At 33.2% G+C, this 21,268-nt stretch overlaps 1 protein-coding gene across 3 annotated transcripts in view; it reads left to right on the top strand.

Moving 5' to 3' along the window:
- Positions 1 to 21,268, top strand: part of Cdh19 (cadherin 19) — a 117,184-nt gene that overhangs the window by 87,970 nt on the left and 7,946 nt on the right. For all 3 annotated transcript variants that reach the window (XM_037211030.1, XM_028854961.2, XM_028854960.2), the window contains 3 exons: positions 111 to 232; positions 11,277 to 11,398; positions 20,137 to 20,254. In XM_037211030.1, coding sequence (XP_037066925.1) covers positions 111 to 232; positions 11,277 to 11,398; positions 20,137 to 20,254 — 362 coding nt within the window. The remainder of the gene's footprint in view (positions 1 to 110; positions 233 to 11,276; positions 11,399 to 20,136; positions 20,255 to 21,268) is intronic.

Genomic DNA, 21,268 nt, shown 5'->3' with positions numbered 1-21,268 from the left:
TCAATAATAGTAAATTAAATTCATCATCAATATGTCTACCCCAAATGAAGGATTAGTAGATTGAAAAGGTTCCTAATATCTGTTTTATATCTCTTTTTCTTCTGGTGCAGATATTCACTCACTGGAAGCAAAATGTTCCATATCAGTGACAATGGAACAATAATTACCACTAACCTCCTTGACAGGGAGGTCAGTGCTTGGTACAACCTGAGTGTCACAGCTACAGAAGCATGTAAGTCCTGATAAACCAATCCCACAGTTAACTGCTATGTGTGAACAATTATATAATTTTGATATTAAAGATTTATATATGTTAAATTTTGTAGAAATTAAAATAAAAATAAGTACATAACTTTATATATGTAGGTCATTTATTTTAAGCTAGTAACTGTTCACTATAATTCAAGCTTCCTATAACTCCACTACTAAATTCTGTTTTTTTTCTTATTTAACAATTATGGCGGGTGGCATTGGCACATACCTTTAATCTTACAACTAAGGAGGCATAGCCAGGTGGATCTCTGTGAGTTCAAGGCCAGCCTCGTCTATAGAGTAAGATCCAGGACAGGCATGAAAATTACACAGAGAAACCCTATCTCAAAAAAAAAATTATAGGCTTAATAAAAAAACAAAGATTAATAAAACACACAGAGTAATGGAAAACAACTTTGAAATTAAAATGTATTTATTATACAGCAACGTGTTATTATGGTTTTTGATAGTGAAATATCTATGTTGACAATAAAAATTAAGAGATGTTTTTATAACTTTTAGCATATATTCTCCATTTTTATTCTTAAATGGCATGTTTAATGAAAAGAATATGTACATTCAAAAATCATGTTCATATGAAAAGATTGTTATAATGCTACTGACTAGATATTGCCTCCTAAATTTGCCATTTACTAAAATAATATTTTAACTTTGTTTCACAAATGTGCAAATAGTTAAGCCACAGAGTGAAATTATAGGTTATTTCTTTTTAACTTTAACAGATTAGACTATTTATACATTTGTAGATAATATGTAAAAGCTGAACACAAATGTCTCTACCTTATCCTATTTTTGAATGAAATAGAACTATTTTTGTACATTAGTGGCAAAGCACATTTGATATGAATATTGTTTCAATCTGATTATGCTGTAGAATGTGAAACACTCAATGAACATTTATTGGTTATCCGTATGTACCAAAAACGTGAACTTATCTAGAAATTATGCTCACAGTTCCTGCTTTCAGACAGTCATATATTAATTATCACCAGTGACCAGTTCTTTGTTCCCCTGCTTTCTTATCATTCAGAAATAGGCAGATTATGTCTTTTCTTATTATAAAAATAGATCTAATTGTACCTGTTTGTTGCTTGCTTTTGCCCATTAAATTGTGAATTAATCATTATCTGATCAATTGTATTAATTAAAGATAAAATTTATATATATATATATATATATATATATATATATATATATATATAAAACTTGCCAAAATAATTTTAGTCAATGAACATAGTGTAGCACATGAAAGATTAAAATTGCATATAAAAATATTGTATCTTCCATGTCATTTATTTTATAGATAATTAACAATAATGTTTGTGATTTTCTTAACATTTGTTAAGACTCAAAGAATATGCCTGTCTTATAACTCACTACTTTTAGTTAATATTTGGCATTTTAGATTGGAGAACCAATTTAGCATATGTGTTCTTTTTTTTTTCTTTTAACCAATATGTTAATTATATATTAAAGCAAGGCAGATGCCTTTGGTCTTAGATTTTGAATTTTTGATTAATTAAATGGAAAAAGATAACAGAAATATTATAATGACTGGTTTTGGCAGACAGAAAATGCCAAGATTTTCCATGTTAGAAACATGAAGAGACTTGTTATGACACTCTGCAAAGCCATTGTGAAAAATAAATCAAGTCAGTTCAAGAGAAAAATTATAATTTTAAAAAGAGATTTCTTTGTGCAATAACTTTCAGGTTATAAGGATTGTAATTTATCAAAATACTAGAAATAAGTCACTTCAAGCTTTTGTCATACATGATGAGAATAAAATAAATAATTTTTTTTTACGCTAGGTGCACTAAAAATAAATGATTAGGAAGGATCTTTATAAACTCTAGACAGTGTTTTTTATTTATATTTATTTATTTGTTATGTGTGTATATATAAGTTTGTGAGCACGCATATGCATATACTGGTGCATATCAAGAGGTAAAACATAAAGATAGAATTTATTCTCCCTTATTACTAAATTAATTTGAGGTATAGATGTCAGGTCTTCAGACTTGGTGGTAGTCCTACTTGTTTAATGAGCTATGTAACTGGCCCTATAGTCGGTATTTGTAGTATCAAAATGCTCTAATTTTTATAAATAAAAAATAATAGAATTAACAAAAGCATATTTGGTAAAAAAATTATTTATTCAATAAGTATTTTTTTTAATCTAATGATTGCTGATAATAAGGAAAAGTTCTAGCAAAATTGTCTTTTAGTTTTTTTTTTTAATTTAAAGATATGAGGAAGGTAAATTTAAGTACTGTCAAGTAGAATCAACATTAACACAAATCATTAAATTGTAAGAAAGTCACTGCTCATTCAAATCACTAATTCAACATTTACATATTTGAAGTATTTATTGTTTACCAATAAAAACTCAGGAGTCAGATATCAGGTTAAGAAATTGATAGATCAGAGAAATGATGGAAAAGCAACAGTGACCCTCTCTCTATTTTCCTCAATCCAAAAGGGCCAAGAATCTTTAAACCCTTCTATACTGCTTCCTGTGTCTTTCTATATGTGCTCAGTTTCCCCAAATATCAATGGCTAATTTTGGTCAGCTAGTATCTAGCTCTGCCCTCTGATTCAAAGTAAACTTTATTGGCAGTCTTCGGAGTGTTTGAGTGTGATCTAAATACCCCACAACATGTTCCCATTTTGTTTACATACAAATGAAAGGTTTTAGCTCCAACTCAGTAAAACTATATACAATAAAACAATTATTGGGTAAGAATTATATTCTCAATGTCCAGTCTATTTACATCTGGCAAATTCAGAGAAAATAATCCATTATCTGTGTCATCTTTTGGATAAGATATGGTAGATAATGGAGTTTTAAAAAAAAGTGAAATCCTGTCTTATTTCAAAGACAGGACAGAAAATGGAGTAAACATTGTATAAAATTTTGTACCTAATTCACTTTCTATCCTAACTTGTATTATCATTCCAAAATTATCATTTTCGACCTCAATATTTTAGATAAACAATTTAAGCTTTTATGGCTCTCAAACTTATACACTTTATACTTTTTTGTGAGTTTCTTTTCTGAATTTATTAACAAGGGAAACTGTCTTCAACCTCATTAAAGACCTAAGAAGGGTATAATATTACCTTAATAAACATAAAGTGTGGAGTCAACAAGTTCCAACATTATAGAAAAGACAGTGACATTTGGATGCCTGGACAGTCATTCAAGTTCCCCCTTCAACACTGAAACATCTATCTTTGCCCTAGAGACCTAGAATATCTGACAGAGTTTTTGGTGAAGCCAGAATTTTGAGGACCTGTCCTATCTTGTATTGGCAATGCTTGGCTGTCACCTTCTGTCCTATCATGCTTGTCCAATTTGGACAGCAAACTGTAAGCAATCAAGACAAGGGTAAGTTCTTTCCCATTTAATAAGTTTGTCACAATGAAACCAAACTCTATATGGAGATTCTTCTATACTCATCATCTTATTTTGAAGTAAATTGATTGTGACAGAAGTAGACATACCTCACTGTCATGAAAAGACATGTATTTAAAACATCTTAAATGCCATATTTTGTATGTCTCTGAAATGTTTGAAAGCCATCTACCTATCTGAAATATATCTCTGTTTGACCTTGAAAATATACCTAAAATGGCCACAGACTTTATTGTTATAGATAACTAACTGCTAAACTACATTTCATAATTATTTTTAAAAGTTTGTAATAGTAGCCTTTAAGGACTAGAACTTTACATTACATCTTAAAATGAGCTACATAGGTACACTACAAGAGTAGAAACATATATAGTACATTAAAACAAAAATAAACATAAATTTGTGTCAATATACAAAACTATCTTAAATAAGAGTAGAAAAAATGTATATATTATATATACAGTATAGCAAAAATAACCTTTTAATTTGTATCAATACACAAAAATACCTTAAATGAGGGTAGAAACATATATGCAGTATAACAAAAATAACCAAAAATTTGTATCAAATATAAAAATCCACACAAATATAAAACATTTAAGACTATTAGTTGCTTTTTTTAGTTTGAAAGTATATTGGATAATCTACCCTTTTATCTTTATATCACTATATCCTTTTTTTTCTTTTCAGAATTATTTTCCTGAATCTAATCACCTTTACTTAGTTTCCTTTCTGACTATAACCAATAACAACTTGCAAACAATACACCCTAAGCAATGATAATCATCTGTAATTCATGGAATGACAAAAATCTACCCATTCCACTTCTTGGGAATGTGGATGTAATGTTCTTAAAATTATTTCCTGTTGTCTGGGGGTGAAGGTATTTTAAAGGACACTGAAAATTTTAAGATAATGGTCAATTCCTGTGAGACCTAGATATTTTCCTTTTTCTGTATGTTGGGAAAGTTCAGCGCTTATCTGAATTCCTGGGTGGTGTAGTCCATGTAGGTGAACAGTCTCATGTAATCAATCACCTTGAAATTGTTTTGAGTAATTTGTAATTGAATGTTGATTTTTGGATGGTGTTTATCAGCTTAATGACATTATCACAATCCAGGTAAAATTGTCAATGTGGAGTCCCATCATCATTTTGGAGACATCAAAGGTGGCTGATAGGAAGGAAGTGGCTCACTGAAGAAAACTTAAACACTTTGAATGTAATATGCAGCAGATCCTAGAGAGGTTTATGGACCACAGTCTATTAAACACAACTGTGGTATATAAGTTTAATTCCTAGTTAATCAGTTTCTGAAATTGTGTACAAGAAACTAGATGAAGTCTATTTTTTAGAATTAGCTAGTACTCCATATGACCATTAATACTGCAAAAGAAGGCATATATATATATGTTATACATTATTAAATAATATTTATATCTTAAGACAAGTTTTAAATAGTCAAAACAAAACCAAGGAATTATGAGATTGGTGGCAACAGAATAGTCCCTTAATTTTATTTTTTTTCTGTCCCATACCAGTTGACATAAGACAGAGATTTCAGATTTTCCTTTAATAAGCATGATTAGGTTTAGAGAAGGAGAGAGCCACAGTTCAACTCCAAAGCCAGATTTAATTATTAATTGAATTGAGACTACAGAAAGATCATTTGCATTACTTGTCTTTAGAATACAGCAGAAACAAACATTTGGGAAGATTTATGAAATGTTATCCAGTTAGAAATGTGCTACACCATTAGGCCAATTTACTCTCTTGGGACATTTTCTCTGGATGATTCACTCTTTTATTTCAGATGTCTCATTTGTCCAATCATCTTCTGATTCCTTAATTGGATCCTTTTATTCCTCAGAAACACAGAAAGAAAACCATGTTCCAATCCTAACTTTGGGGAGTTTCCAATTTTGGCAGGTGATATCTGATTTTTTTTTAGTCTTATAAGTTTAGAGTGAAGGGCCAGGCTGTTTGATGAACTATCACCTCTCCTAATCAAGAAATTTCTCTTGTTCAAATCTAATCTTTATCAATTTTGATGGTTTCCATAGCTTTTCTTTTCCTGTGGAAACAAAAGAAAAACTTCTTCCACAATGTAACACATATCCTGTTTTTCATTCAGAGGTCAACACATCTTTAAAGTGTACATGATAATTTAATTCAGCAGTTTTTTTTCAACTATCCAATGTCTCTCCATAGCTGTCATTCCTTTTTCATTATCATTAAGAAAATTAAAGTTAATAAATAATTGTGCAATCTATCTCTGGGGAATGTTATTACCCTTTTCTGTTTATCAAGCATATCTTTGAAAGAGTGATTAGATCTTTATATAAATACTTGTCCTATAAGATTGTGTAGTATAACTGTAATATGCTTTATATTGTAATATGAAAAAAATGTTTCATTTTACTAGAGACATATGCTAGATCATTGTCAGTCTTAATTTGTACAGATACTCCCATGGTGGCTATAAGGTCTAATAATTGTATAATAACAGAATCAGCCTTTTCATAACTCAATGCAGTAGCCCATGGAATCCTGAATATGTATCTAGGGTACGGTGCACATATTTTAATTTTTCAAACTTTGCAAAATGAAGCCGGGCAGTGGTGGTGCACACCTTTAATCCCAGCACTCGGGAGGCAGAGCTGTGAGTTTGAGGCCAGACTGGGCTACCCCGTGAGTTCCAGAAAAAGCACAAAGCTACACAGGGAAACCCTGTCTCGAAAAAACAAACAAACAAACAAACAAACAAACTTTGCAAAATGAAACACATACATTTGCCAAATTTAATTTCTTTGAGAACATTTTACATTACTTCCTACAGGTGGTGGTGTTTGGTTACACAAAGAACAAGTAGGACATTTCCTTTGCTTGTTACCAAGTCATAAAAAACCCTCTTTCTTTAATCCCTTGCAAATAACATGGTATTACTTATGAAATTCTGAAGCTACTAGCATATTTGCTACCAATACCAGATCAATTTTATCAGTATGTTGTGCTAGAGGGCCTGGTAACCAGTATAGGATCTGATAAGTTTTATATACGAGAGATGATTTCTGTTTCTGATTATTTCTTGTAATTGAATAAATAGGAAGTTTAATTATGAATCAACTTCAAGATATGTCCAGTGGTTTAAATATGTAAAAATATTCAAATATATTGAAAATCAGTTCTTATATTAAGAGTTTGGGGGAACATCTAATAGTACCATGAGTATAGCACATAATTCTTAATTTTGAACAGAATCATCAGGGTTTTGAGCCAGATTACTTAAGTTTCCTGACTTATAACTTGCCTTTTCTTACTTTTTTGCAACCTTATGGAATGAGGTATTCTAGAAATTGGTGTTAGTGGTTGGTATATTATACACCCCAATAAACTTATCTGGAGGTCTGAGAAATGAACAGCCACTAGATAGAGGCTAGGCAGTGGTAACACATGCTTTTAATCCTAGCATTCTGAAGGCAGAGATGCATTCAGATCTCTGTGAGTTCAAGGCTACACTAGAAACAGCCAGGCATGGTAACACACACCTTTAATCCCAGCACTTGAGACCTCATGTCTTGCTTTGGAAAGACACATGCTTTTAATCTCAGGAAGCGATGGCAGAAAGCAGGAAGGCATATAAGGCATGAGGACCAGGAACTAGCCTGGCTAGCCTGGTTAAGCTTTTAGGCTTCTAGCAGCAGTTCAGCTGAGATCCATTCAGATGAGGACTCAGAGGTTTCCAGTTTGAAGAAACAGGATTGGCTGAAAAGTTGGTGATGCGAGATTAGCTGTGGCTTGTTTTGCTTCTCTGATCTTTCAGAATTTACCCCAATACCTGGTTCCTGAGGATATATATATATATATATATATATATATATATATATATATATATGACTATTTAAGATTCATGTTACAGGTGTTTTTCACTAATAAGGAAAAATTCAATCAGTTCTTGTCATAAACTGAAGTTTCTTGCTTCTGGGATATCTGTTGCTAATATCTCCCAAGAAATTAGTGCAAGCTCTTAAACCATGTTGATTTTCTGTCTATTTGGAGGCAATTTAAGCATTAGGAGAAGGCACCACAATTCCTGGTGGGTCTATTTCTGCTCATTGTTGAAGCCTTAATTTTTGTTTCAATATCAATTCAGAAACCTTTCTACATAGGCCTTTAATTTTTACTCTGTTTTTGTGGCAAACATATTCATTCTAAGATATCATCTTCTCTCTGTATAAAGAGTCTTGTAGGAGAAAGCATAGAAATTACAATAACAAGAATACAATCAAAGGCTGGGAAGTGTTGGTTCACACCTTAATCCCAGCACATGGGAGACAGCGCCAGGCAGATCTCTGTGAGTTCAAGGCCAGCCTGGTCTACAGAGCAAGATCGAGGACAGGTACCAAAACTGCACTGAGGAACCCTATCTCAAAAATAAAACAAAACAAAGCAAAACAAAAGAATACAATCAGGTTCTGAATCCAAAGGATTCTCACATACATACTGTAATTACTTTTCCACCAAAGCCAATTCCTATTCAGCCTCAGGTAATAATTATCTTGAACTATTTAAGGCCTCATCTCATTATAAGGTTTGAACTATTTTTTTTTTTTAGTTCTTTAGAAGTTAATCCAATTGTGTGCTGTAGCCAATTGCTATCTTCTGGCAATTTTTGAAAGTCATTAAGCCAGCCAGTTGTCATACAGTATTTTAATTCCAGCACACTGGAGCCAGATGAAGGCAGATCTCTGTGAGTTGGAAGCCAGCCTGGTCTACAGAGTGAGTTTCAAGTTACGCTTCAAAAGATACACAGAGAAACCTTGTCTTGAAACAAACAAACAAACAAACAAAAAATAAAACACACACACTAAAAAAAGAAAGAAAGAAAGAAAGAAAAAAAGAAAGAAAATCATTAATAGTTCATAATGTGTCTCCCCAACTTTCTTCATTCTGTGATTGAATTTTTGTAAAACTATCTTATATCCTAGGTATTTAGAAGAATCTCCAATTTGTGTTTTTTCAGAAGCAATTTGTAATCTCAAGAGCAGATTTTTCTTTAGCTCTGCAAATATTTTTAAGGTATATACTCTGATCACTAGTAAGATCTCATCCATGCAATGGTTAATTATAAGTTGAAGAAACTGTTTACAAATTATTTCTAGTAGTTATTGTATAAAATAATGGCACAACATAGGACTGTTTAGCATCCCTTGTGGAAAATTTTTACACTGATACATTTTAACAGCCTGACACTTATTATTAGTAAGCAAAGTGAAGGCAAATTTTCTCTGTCATGTTTTTTTTAAAGATACAGTTTTAAAAAAAAGCAGCCTCTAAATTAATCACCATAATAGACTATGGAATTTCAGGCATAGGTCATACTACTTCCTGCTAGATGAGGGCTCTGGCAATTTTGGGGAGACCCTGAGAAAATTAAGAATTATGGTCAAGTTCTGACTGGAGTAGTCTGTGAGGCTGCATTATCTGAACCAATTGCCTTGAAGCTGATTTTAGATGTTGGATGATCTCGGCTATGGTGTCATTGGAGACCTTTCAGGAGGTCTTGGCAGGTCAAACCATATTAGTCTGGAAGCATTCCACAGGATCTCATCTTCTGTAGAAACAAATCAAAGCCTCTTTCCCAAAGCAACATATCCTTAGACATAAGTTTTAAAATCAAGATACCTTTAAATATTCGTATTGATTTAACTCAGCAGTTTTTACAAGCAAATGTCTCTCTGCAGTTAAAAAATCTCAAAGACAATATAATCCAGACTCTCGGTATAATATCCATCTTTATGTGGCTTTTTATATTACCTTTACTGTCTCTTTAAAGACTTTATTTTAAAAACTATTTCTTTATATAACTGTCTGTATTCATTTTCTTCTCTCTTCCAAGCCTATGTACATTTTTACACACACTGTAAATCATTTAAAGTCTTATTCCATCTGAATCTGTCTTATTGTGAATCTATTGCTTTAAACTGCAGTGGCTAGTACTGAAGCAACAGTTTTGGCTGCTGACTCCACCCATCTCTGCTTTTCAACCTGAAGGAGATAATTCACTGCCAACTCTGGAAACCATGCTGTCTGCTGAGGCAGTGGGTTTATGCTTCTATTAAAGCAGCTTATAGCCCAGAAACCCCCCTTTTTTTTCTGTACTAGCAAAAGCTAAATCTGTTGCAATGCAGTGCACTGTGTGGCTTCGAGATGCCACTGTGTACCACGGTGGAAATCTGCCATGCTGCACTCAAGGCCACAGGACACGGCAAATGTGCTATACTGTAGCTCACGGCTGTTCTGAGAGACACAACTGGGAAGCTTTTTTTAGCTTTGTTTTAGAATCTTTCTTTTGTTTTAAGCTTTCTCAGATTTTAGGTACCAAGTTTTGGCACCATTTGTAGCTGAAAGTTTTTCTGTGGGTCCTGACAAGCCCCCACAGTCCTGCGGCCTGCTTATAAAATAATCACTCAGAAGTTTATATTAATTACAACTGCTCAGCCATTAGCTCAACCCTGCCACTGACTAGCTCTTACACTTAAACTCAGACCATTTCTGTTAATCTACATGTTGCCACATGTTTTGTGGATTTACCTATGTGCCATTACATGCTGCTCCCTGGACAGCATGCTGGTATCTCTTCTCTCAGCCTTCTTCTTCCCCAAATTCTCCTTGTCTGCTTATCCCACCTATACTTCCTGCCTGGCTATTGTCCAGTCTGTGTTTTATTAAACCAGTGTACAAAATCATTATTCTACAGAACTTAGTGTTATAAGAAATCAGGCTAATAATTCAAGGAAGATCAAGATAGTAAGCAGCGTTACTCTATGGACTCTTCATCAGCTCCCCCTCCAGATTGTTTTCCTGTTTGGGTTGCTGCTTTAACTGCCTTTGATTATGAAATGTGATATGGAAATATAAGGAAAATAAATGCTCCTTCACCCCCCAAAAACCCACTAAAAGTAATAGTTCATTTTAAGATACGAAGACATTTTAAAGATCATTGTTTAATATTCCTTATTTCTATAATTTTAAAGATTTATTTTCTTTTTAATGGTATGTGTCTTTGTATGTGCATTCTGTACTGAGTATTCATTTGCACTTTATAAGTTATGACTTAATTTTAGTGTATCATAGTGATGTTTTGCTATGGCCTTATAAAGGATTTTCAGTTATGTTAGGACCTCAGTCAATCTATAATTCTAAGTGGTTTTCTAGTGCAAGTATGACTATCAGAGACATTGACAAGAGTAGTAATTTCTATTCTCATTACAATTCAATGGACTCATAGAAAAACTTCTTGTAGCTTCTGACTGTCAGCACAGTATCCAATGAAGAATATTTTATCCATTTTTTCTTATCATGGGCTAAAGCCACAGCATGTAGAAGGAAAACAATAAATGGTGCTAGAATTGAGCATAGATTCCTTTTCTAGCCTCTATGACTGATAAATGTATGGATTATATAGTTCCCACCCTTAGTTGTCCTCAGGTAAATATAACAGTATACAACTAGCTTCTAATTCAATTTTTGCATGGTTTTTATATAGAGATATAACTAATTGCATGCTATATCTTTACTTTTCAGACAATGTACAACAGATCTCTTCAGCTCCTGTATATGTACAAGTTTTTAATATTAATGACCATGCTCCTGAGTTCTCGCAGTACTATGAGACTTACGTTTGTGAAAATGCTGAATTTGGTGAGGTAAGATAAAAGACCAGAATAGATCAATGTAGCCCAAGCAACAGAGCATTTCATATTTTATCTTCTCTAAATATAATATATAATAATTGCTAATACAAGGCACCATTTTTATATTACCTTAAGTAAAGCATGTATTGTATTCATTGCATTACATGTGTAAATATGCTATATAAAATTTTATCATGTTTTCTCATTTTGAAATGTTAAAGAATATAACATTATATTTCTATACCTCTTCAGTGGTATTTTACTTCATAAAAACCTTAAATTGTTACCACGAACAAAACAATCTATTTTAAGAGAGGTAGAAATAACTGCTTCAACAAAAATTATTATTCCATAGTAATCCTTTTATTTCAAAGTTACCAATGTTTCATTTTACTACATTAAAATATGGTATTTAATGATTCTAACACAATATTATAACAAATAATAAAATATACCATGTGTAAGTATGGCAGAAAGAACTCATTTAAAAAGATGAAGCTATTTAATTTTATACACAGTATACATACAATATTATATATACTTTTTTTGTTTTGTTTTGTTTTTTCAAGACAGGGTTTCTTCGTGTAGTTTTGGTGCCTGTCCTGGAGCTCAATCTGTAGACCAGGCTGGTCTTGAACTCACAGAGATCTGCCTGGTTCTGCCTCTCAAGTGCTGGGATTAAAGGTGTTCACCACCACCACCTTGCATATATGCTTATATAGTCATATATTATATATATATATGTATACATATTATGTATTAGTATATATTTATTATATATGAATATTAAGTATACCTATTTTAATACACACAGAAACATAGAATAGTTTGACACAGCAGCAATGTTTTCACTCAAACTTACTACAGTGAGAAGACTAATAGGCACACACATTATCTTGCCTTCCTTCCAGAATTCCATCTCTCAGGGGCCACACAAGTACATATGTGTGATGAATATGGAAGAATAAAGAGAGATACAGTGCATGATAAATTTCTAAAATATAAATGCTTTAGAGCAATTCTAGTCCCTAAAAACTGAGTTCAATGATGTGTACAGAGGGTACAGTGATTGCCAGAATAAACTTAGGATCTGTGTAGTACATCATATATGACTTGAACTGGAAAAAAGAATTAAGAATTGTATTCTAAACACAAATGACTCATAAACAGCCTGATTGACAAGAATTAAGAAACAATATGTTGGTTATAAGTTCTGCCCTAGAAGCTGTTGGAAAAATGATATATACCAGTGGAGATTGAGAAAAAGGATCATGTAAAAATAACGGTAGCAAGAAAAGGGTTCTATGCTTAACATGGAACAAGAAATACCAAGCATAGACATGTAGACATTTACTTACTGATTTTGTGTTAAAAGTTTAATACAGGATTATCAATTGCTATGAGTACATCACTTAGTTATAAACTTATAATTATTGTGATAGTGCATATTTATGTTTTATAAATGTTGTATTAATAATTATTTCTGATATAAATCTAGGAGTCCGAAAGAAAAACTGTTAATAGAATATTTAGGGAAAATCGCATTAATATAAGACTATTTTAATGAAGTCCTGAAATGGAAAGAGAAAAGAGTGAGTGTATTGACAGTGATTAGAGTGGATAGGCAGCTAGAGCAGGGGACTGTCCATGTGTTTAGAGCAGGACCAACATGGAAAAGACTCAGTAGGTCTCAAAGAAATAGCTTAAGTTTATGAGCTTAGCACTAGATTTTATTTTATATCTCTCTGAATAATCTCTGACATTATTAGAACATTTAAACAAGAATAATGGAAAGATTTCATATGGCTTTCTGGACACACGCTTACATGCTGACATGAAGAGGAACACATCTATAGTAAGGCATCCCTTCCAGTTATCAGATTACAAGGCAAGAGAGGATGAGGTCTTACAACATGAAGGTATCAAAGGCAGTAGTGGAAGGAACAGGATCCTTGACACAATTTGAGAATAGAGAGAGATTTTGTAAGAGATTGGAATCATGCTACAATTAGAAAAGGTGAATAACCATGAATAAATTCTAATGTTTCAGCCAATATATCTGTAAGAAACAAATGTGTTTTGCCAGGTTGAAAAAATACATGGGAGAAACAAAGTAAAAAAATCAAGATTAGATCTGTGAAATTTTAAATTTTTATGTAGACTCCTGAACATCAATATAGAATTAAAAAAAAAGTCCTTACTTGACATGATAAATTTGAATGTATCAGTTATCTGTGAGATATTAAAGGCAGTGTTGTCTAGATACTAAGACAGTGATGAAAATATTTGAAAACCTAGGGAAATAGAGAGTGTGGTATTCTAGAAACCACATAAAGGAGTCTGTGGAGGAGGAGGAAAGTGCCTTCATTTAAATCTCCTGCACATGGGTCAGTTAGCAAAGGAGTGCTGAGAGTCTCAGAATATTTGCCTTCAGGGAAGAGCAGGCTAGCATACTCCCTGATTCTTCAGTTGGCACTGAAAGACATTGTACTTTCATATTTCCAAATATATATACACATATACATAGAAGTCTTAACAGCAAAGATTGAAAAAGGAGGCAATAAATTTTAAGTTATATGGGAGAATTTGGAGGGAGGAAAGGGAAGGAAGAAATTATGTAACATATTATAAAGTTTTTGTACCTTCGGCCTTCAGGCTGTTGCACCTGGTTTCTGCTCCCCTCCCACTCCCTTACACAGCACAGCTCAATCTTGTGATGTCCACTCTGGACTCTTGCAGATGTCCATGCCTCTGGCTATGCTCTCCTAGTTAATCTACCATAATCTCTATCCTCTACCATACCTAGAACCAGTTATGTCCTTTCCTTTCCTCTTGATTTCTTATGTTCCTTCCCTTTTTTAGAAATTTCTAAATATTTCACATTAAATACTATGCATTTGCCATATTTACATGAATTTTCATCATAGAATTCAAAAATAATTATAGACAGGAAATCCAATGTATCATGTAAGGGAAACTTAGTCAAAATTCTACTCAGAGAGCAAAGAGAATTCTAAAACCAGAGCTATCAAAACTGGTTATAATCTGAGATTATTTCTATTACTTGATTCCTAAATCCATGAATAGTTTGTTTACATTTTAAATCTTATATTTTGTTACTGATAATCACATCAATTTTGAAGCCCTCAATAAGCCTGAGTTAGCTAAATATAATAGCTTAGATAATTAATGAACTCTAAGCAAAAGCACATTTTTAGATTTATTTGCACAATGAAATGCATTATTTCCATTGTTAATTTTTTTTAAAAAGTAATACGATATATGAACGTCGTAAAGAGTTCTTTTTAGTAATACTATATATGCATTGTTTTAATAGTACCTCAGATAGATTAAGGACTGATTATGTCAATGGGTTTCTATTTTTAAAATTAATAAAATGACATATATCTTATTGCTAATTCACCTATAAAGCAAATATAAATGCATCTATGTTTTTTAAAGTGACCTATTTTATTTATTTGTAATATGAACAGTGCATTGTGGTATTGTATTCCCCCAACTATTGTGCATGCTAATAAATTTATCTGGGGTCAGAGACAGTATGCCACAATATTAAACATAAAGGACAGGCAGTGGTAGCACACACCTTTAATCCTAGAATTCCAGAGGCAGAAATCCATGTGTTCAAGGATACAGAAAGGCATGGTGACTCATCACGCATTTAATCACAGAAAGCAAGCCTTTAATCCCAGGGAGTGGAGTTGAAAGCAGAAAGGTATATAAGGCGTGAGGACCAGAAACAAGAAGCATTTTGGCTGGTTAAGCATTTAGCCTGGTTAAGCATTCAGACTTTTGAGCAGCAATTCAGCTGAGACCCATTCTGGATGAGGACTCAGAAGCCTCCAGTCTGAGGAAACAAGACTAGCTGAGAAGTTGGCCAGGGGAGGTGGGCTGTGGTTTGTTCTGTCTCTCTGACCATCCAGCATTTCACCCCAATAACTGGCCCTGGGTTTGATTTTATTAATAAGATTCTCTAAGATTCCTGCTACAGAGCATTTTGTTAATTTTAATTAAACATATTAGAAAATACATATAAAATCAAAGGCTTTCATCTTCTGAAGCATTCCATTACAAAAGGGAAACATTTTTCAAAAAGTTTGTGTTTACCAAGCAACTTCACATTGAATGATTGACAATATGCAAGCCATCAAGGTAAATGTGACTTTTATGATTTTCTATTTATCTTGCTTTACTTCAACAAATACAGATAATCAGTGTGATCAGTAATGATCTGCAAAACCATCTCATGCTTATCTTACCAGAGAAAGGTTTCTTCATGAGGATATAATAGAATTGTAGAGATGTACAAAAGCTCTCTAGAAAGCTAGTCCAGGTAAGCCTACAAAGAAATGTTTTATGTTCAAACATAGCCAAGAGTTTGAGTTTAGAGAACTTGCAAGTAGCACAATATGGACTAATAATAATACAATCTTAAACTCCTGTCCTCATTAACCTAAACAAAATCATAAACTATAATAAAATAAAAATACTACCTTACTATCATGTGATATCCACTTTATACCATAAACATAGGTTGAATAAAACTTTTCTTTCTATCATATATTTAAATAATTATAATTTAACTAAAAGCAAATTATTAGGAAAGTAAAAATCAATATGGGCATATAATTGACAGATTGCTACCGATTCATAACCCTTTGTTCTGTACTCATGTGGAAAAGTAACTGTTCTTAGAAGTATAACTTGCCAATTTGGATCTTTCATCTTACACTCAAGTAAAGTTTTGTTTGAAACACTTTTAAAAAGAATTTTGTTTATAGAAAACAATAAGTATCATAATCAATGTACTTTAATTTTCATAATCACAATCTCACTGTGATCATGACTAGTTTATCTTTTTTTTCTGAATATAATGAACACATTTATGTCTTGCCATAAAATAATTAATTGAGAACTGACTTGATTGTATCTGCATTTCTGTACAGTATTGCCTGTAACCTTTAAATGTACTGTTTCTGAAAATCAATTACAAAACTAATTACAATAATAACAAAAGCTAATAATTCTAAAAATGTATATGAACAGGAAGTCAAAGTCATCATAATTGCATCTGCAAATCATAATAGCTGGCTATCGGATGAAGATTAATAATAAAGAATGAAGTAAGGGAGAAAGAAATCTAGGTATTTTGCAATATCTTTAATGATGTTGATAAAGTAATTTTAAGAAAAAGTACATGTAATAATAGCATTTGTAGTTGAAAGTTTTTCTATAACCTGCCCGGTCATGCAGCCACTCAGACCTAAGTAAACACACGGAGGCTTATATTATTTTCAAAGTATGGCTATGACAGGTTTCTTGCTAGCTATCTCTCTTATCTTAAATCAACCCATTTCTATAAACATGGCTTGTGGCTTACATCTTGCTTCTCCTGGTGGTGGCTAGCAGAGTCTGCCTTGCTTCTCCTTTCTCTTCCTGTCTATCTTTTTGGATCTCCTGCTTTCCTCTAAGCTGCCTTGCAAAGCCCAAATGACTTTATTTATCAACCAATCAGAGTAACACATATTCACAGCATACAGAAAGACACCCCACAGCACTTACCTTTTTCTGTATAATCAAAAAGGAAGATCTTAACTTTAACATAGTAAAATTACATATTATAGAACAATTATCAAGCAAGAATCACAGTTACAATATCCAGTCCATTTATATTTGGCCAATTGAAAGAAAATATTCTATTTATCATATATTTCTGAGTGCAAGGTTTCATATCTAACTTATCTCTTATCATAACCAAGGAAAACCATAATTACAACTATCTAATCTTCAGTTATATCAAAGACCTCAGAAGGATACAATATTGCCTAAGTAAGCAGGAAGAACATTGTAAGCAATTTCCAAAAATGTACAATGACAGAGACAGCTGGGTGCCTGGACAGTCACCCAAAGTTCTTTTGCAAAGTTGGGGCAATCTTCTTCAGCCTATGAGCCTAGAGTCTCTCAGTCACTTCTCTCTGTGTCCTATAGAATTTCTGGCAGGTTTTTTTGTGAAGCCGAGTAACTCTCTCAAATTGCAAAGTTCAGTTGTCACCTTCCTATGGGTCCTACATGTCCAGTTTATACAACATACTGTCAATCAGTCAAAACAAGGCCACTTTTTCACCAAGTGGCTAACTTTTACCACAAAGAAAGCAAACTCAATTTTTGGAGCAATGTCATCATTCCCCTTGAAATAATTGGTGCTGTCAGGAACAGATCTGTCTCATTGTCAAGAAAAGTAGAAGTTTTAAAATATTTTAAATGCCATATTCTGTAAGTCTTTGAAGATTACCTACCTAATTGAAATACATCTATATATATCTAGAAAATTTAACTAACATGACTATAAGTTTGATTACTATAGATGACTAATTATTAATCTGTATTTCTCAACTATATGCTACAATCTTAAAAGAGTTGCACAAAATAGTTTAAACAAGAGTAGAAATATACATACAGTATAACAAAATTAACTTTAAATTTGTATCAATAAACTAAAATCTATAGCAATTTAAAACAAGTTGCTTTTCAAAAGTAGATTCAATAATCTATACTTCCATCCTATCATATCTATATCATATCATTCTTTTTTTCTTTTAGAAAGATATTGACTAAGACCAATAACAATTTGTAACTAATCTCTGACAAAGACAAATATCCATAATCCATTTTTGGGGAATGTGAACATAGTGTTCTAGGCTGCTTCCTGCTGATAGGGGGTACTAGTAATCTTATGCGAATCCTGAGAAAATTTGAGATAATGGTCAAGTCCTGGGAAGATCAGCTATAACCTTTATTGATAGGTACAATTTGTTAAGGTTTAGGAGGTCTGTCTTGATCAAATCTGATCCATATTAACCTGGAACAAATCTATAGCCTCTTGCTTCCAGTGGAAACAAAAGCAGAGCCTCCTTTACCAAGCAACATACCTTAGATGTAAATTTTGTAAATTTTAAAATATAGATTTTGGTTTAACTGAGTAGCCTTTACAATTAAATATCTCTCTGCAGCTAAAAGTCCCAAAGAAAATATAATCCAGACTCTCTGTGTGATTTCCATCTTTACATGGCTTATTTTTCATATTAATTTTATTTTCTCTTTAAAGAATTTATTTTTCAAAACTTTCTATTTCTTTATATTACTATCTGTATTCATTTTCTTCTCTCTTCCAAGCCTACATGCAGTTTTACACACACTCTAAACTGTTTAGGGTTTATCCCACTGAATCCATCTTATTGAGAATCTATTGCTTTGAACTGCAGAATGACTGTGAGACATACATGGTTTGCAAAGAGGGTGCTGAGAAGAAGTTAGACAAGTAGAGCTTAAGCTGTTTATGCAAAGAATACATACAAATGGTGCCAGAGGAAGTTAGCTTAAGATGTTTATGCAGAGAGTAGATACAATGGATGGTGTGGGGAGGAAGTTAGCTTGGGATGTTTGTATAGAGATTAGATACAAATAGTGCAGAAGAAAGTTAGCTCAAGTTGTTTATGATACTAAGATCAGGAGATGATGTCAGTGGATAAACAACTCATAAATAAGAAAATGAATATATGGTGACCTTTAAAATGATTAGTCAGTTCCTTCACCCCCTCCTAGGGTTCTGAGGTTTTTGCTATAAAAGAGGCCTACTGCCTAACAATAAATGAATTCTTGCTTGACTTAACTCATGCTGCATCTGATTGTCTCGGGGTAAGATGGAGGCTGGGAAACAGGCGAGCATGCACTTACCTTTTCTTGGTTTCAGGCCACATCTTCACAGGTGACCTAAGTTCCCAGTGGGGCAGGACCCCACAAATGACTAGGACTGAAATGGCAGCTTTGGCTGCTAGCTCTGTTTACCTCAGCTTTTCAACATGGCAGAAGTACGTTTACCCTCAGCTCTGGGGGAACCATGCTCATCGCTGACTGTGAAACAGTGGGTCTATCCTTTCACACAGCAGTGAATAGCCCAAAAACCTTTCCTTCCCTTTTTTTTTTTTTTCTTTAGCTATATCCACCATGGACCATGCTACACGTCTTGAAGACACCACTGAGTACAGTGGCTGGAATCTGCCATGCTATATTCAAGCCAATACACTGTGTACCCACCATACCGTAGCTCAAGTCCCTATACCGCAGCGTCTCTGTACATTGGCATCTCTATATCTTGACCCACATGAGACATGAAGTAGGAAGCTGGTTTGGGCTCCATTATTATGTGTTTAGAAGCCCTTTTTAAACTCTTTTAGGCCTTATGGAAATTTGTGAGACCCACATTGGGCGACAAATGTAATCAGAATGTTTCCTGTGTCCTGCCTGGTCCACAGTCGGCACAAATCTCTCACCCACAGTCCCACAGAATTCTATAAAATAATCACACAGAGGCTTAATATTATTTATAATGGCTTGGTCGTTAGCTCAGGCTTATTACTGACTACCTCTTACACTTGAATTAACCAATATTTCTTATCTAAGTGGCTTGGTACCTTTTCTCAGTTCTGCCTTGTCATCTTGCTTCTTCTGTATCTAGCTGGCAACTCTTGACTCAGCCTTCCTCTTCCCAGAATTCTCCTCATCTGCTTGCCCTGCCTATACTTCCTGTCTGGCTACTGGCTAGTCAGTGTTTTACTTATCAACCAATCAGAGCAACACATATTCACAGCATACAGAACGACATCCCACAGCAAGCATTGATTGGTTTAGAATTCCCAACAAAAGCAATCCACTTTCTTTATATTTTCTAGATAATTCAGATCATCAGTGCAATAGACAGAGATGAGTCCATAGAAGATCACCATTTTTACTTTAATCACTCTGTGGAAGACACAGACAACTCAAGTTTTATACTAACAGACAATCAAGGTAACTCCTCATCTATAAGTGTGTTTGGTGCAATCTAATATCTTTAATACCAGTGGATTTGGAGAACTGATTATTGTTCTTGCAATACTGAAAAATAAATAAAAAGCAATGGCCAAAATGGAAAATAACTCACAATCAATTTTGAAAGACACTGATTCTGTTATTCCTCATATTTCTTCAAACTAGAAACACAATTAAAAGTCATGAGTAGAGGGGTTGGAAATGTAATTGCTTAGCATATTAAATGTAAGTCTATGAGTTTTATTTATAGCTTTTTGAACTGAAATTTAAAACAGAAAGCTATCCTTCATTATAATATACTAGAAAGTCTTATAGGTTCTCAAATATTACTATGGTGGTGACATCATAGGTTTATTGCATCTTGGACTCTGTCAATTACCAATGTAAAGATGAAAAGATAATAATCTATATTTAAATATAGTGAGCTTAGCTTGACTTAATGATGACTATCTGGCAACACTAATTAGGTTACATAAACATAGTGTTTAAGTCTGTTCTTTACCTTGCAACACAAAGACTATTAACTGAATAGTAAATATTCTGAAGTTAGAATTTTTTTAAAGGCAGAATATCTGCTTCTTCTATGTAAAAATTATAACTTCTAAAAATGTTTTCTTTAGCTTTTTCATTAACCTTAAAGAACTTTTTGCCATATATATATATTCCTTCTCACTTAAACTTTATAAATTAGACAGTCTGGGAGTGAAATGAACATTGTTGTCTTGTGCCTCTTAATTTGATTTTTTGGATGCAAATATTATTTAGGGTAATGGGAAGATACCCTGGTTTGTTTCTGTTGCTGCAATAAAACACTCACTAAAACCAACTTGGCAAGGACAGGGTTTATTTGCTTGACAGCCCATTTTGGTGGCAGCCAGAGCAGGAGCTTGAAGCAGAAAACCACAGAGGCTTACTGGCATGCTTTTTTTTTTCTGGCTTGCTGCACTCTCTTTCTTAGAAAGCCTAGGCTCATGTGCCTAAAGATGGCATTAG

This window comes from Peromyscus leucopus, chromosome 15 (genome assembly GCF_004664715.2).
Source record: "Peromyscus leucopus breed LL Stock chromosome 15, UCI_PerLeu_2.1, whole genome shotgun sequence".
NCBI lineage: Eukaryota > Metazoa > Chordata > Mammalia > Rodentia > Cricetidae > Peromyscus > Peromyscus leucopus.
This window is presented reverse-complemented; position numbering and strand designations above follow the sequence as displayed.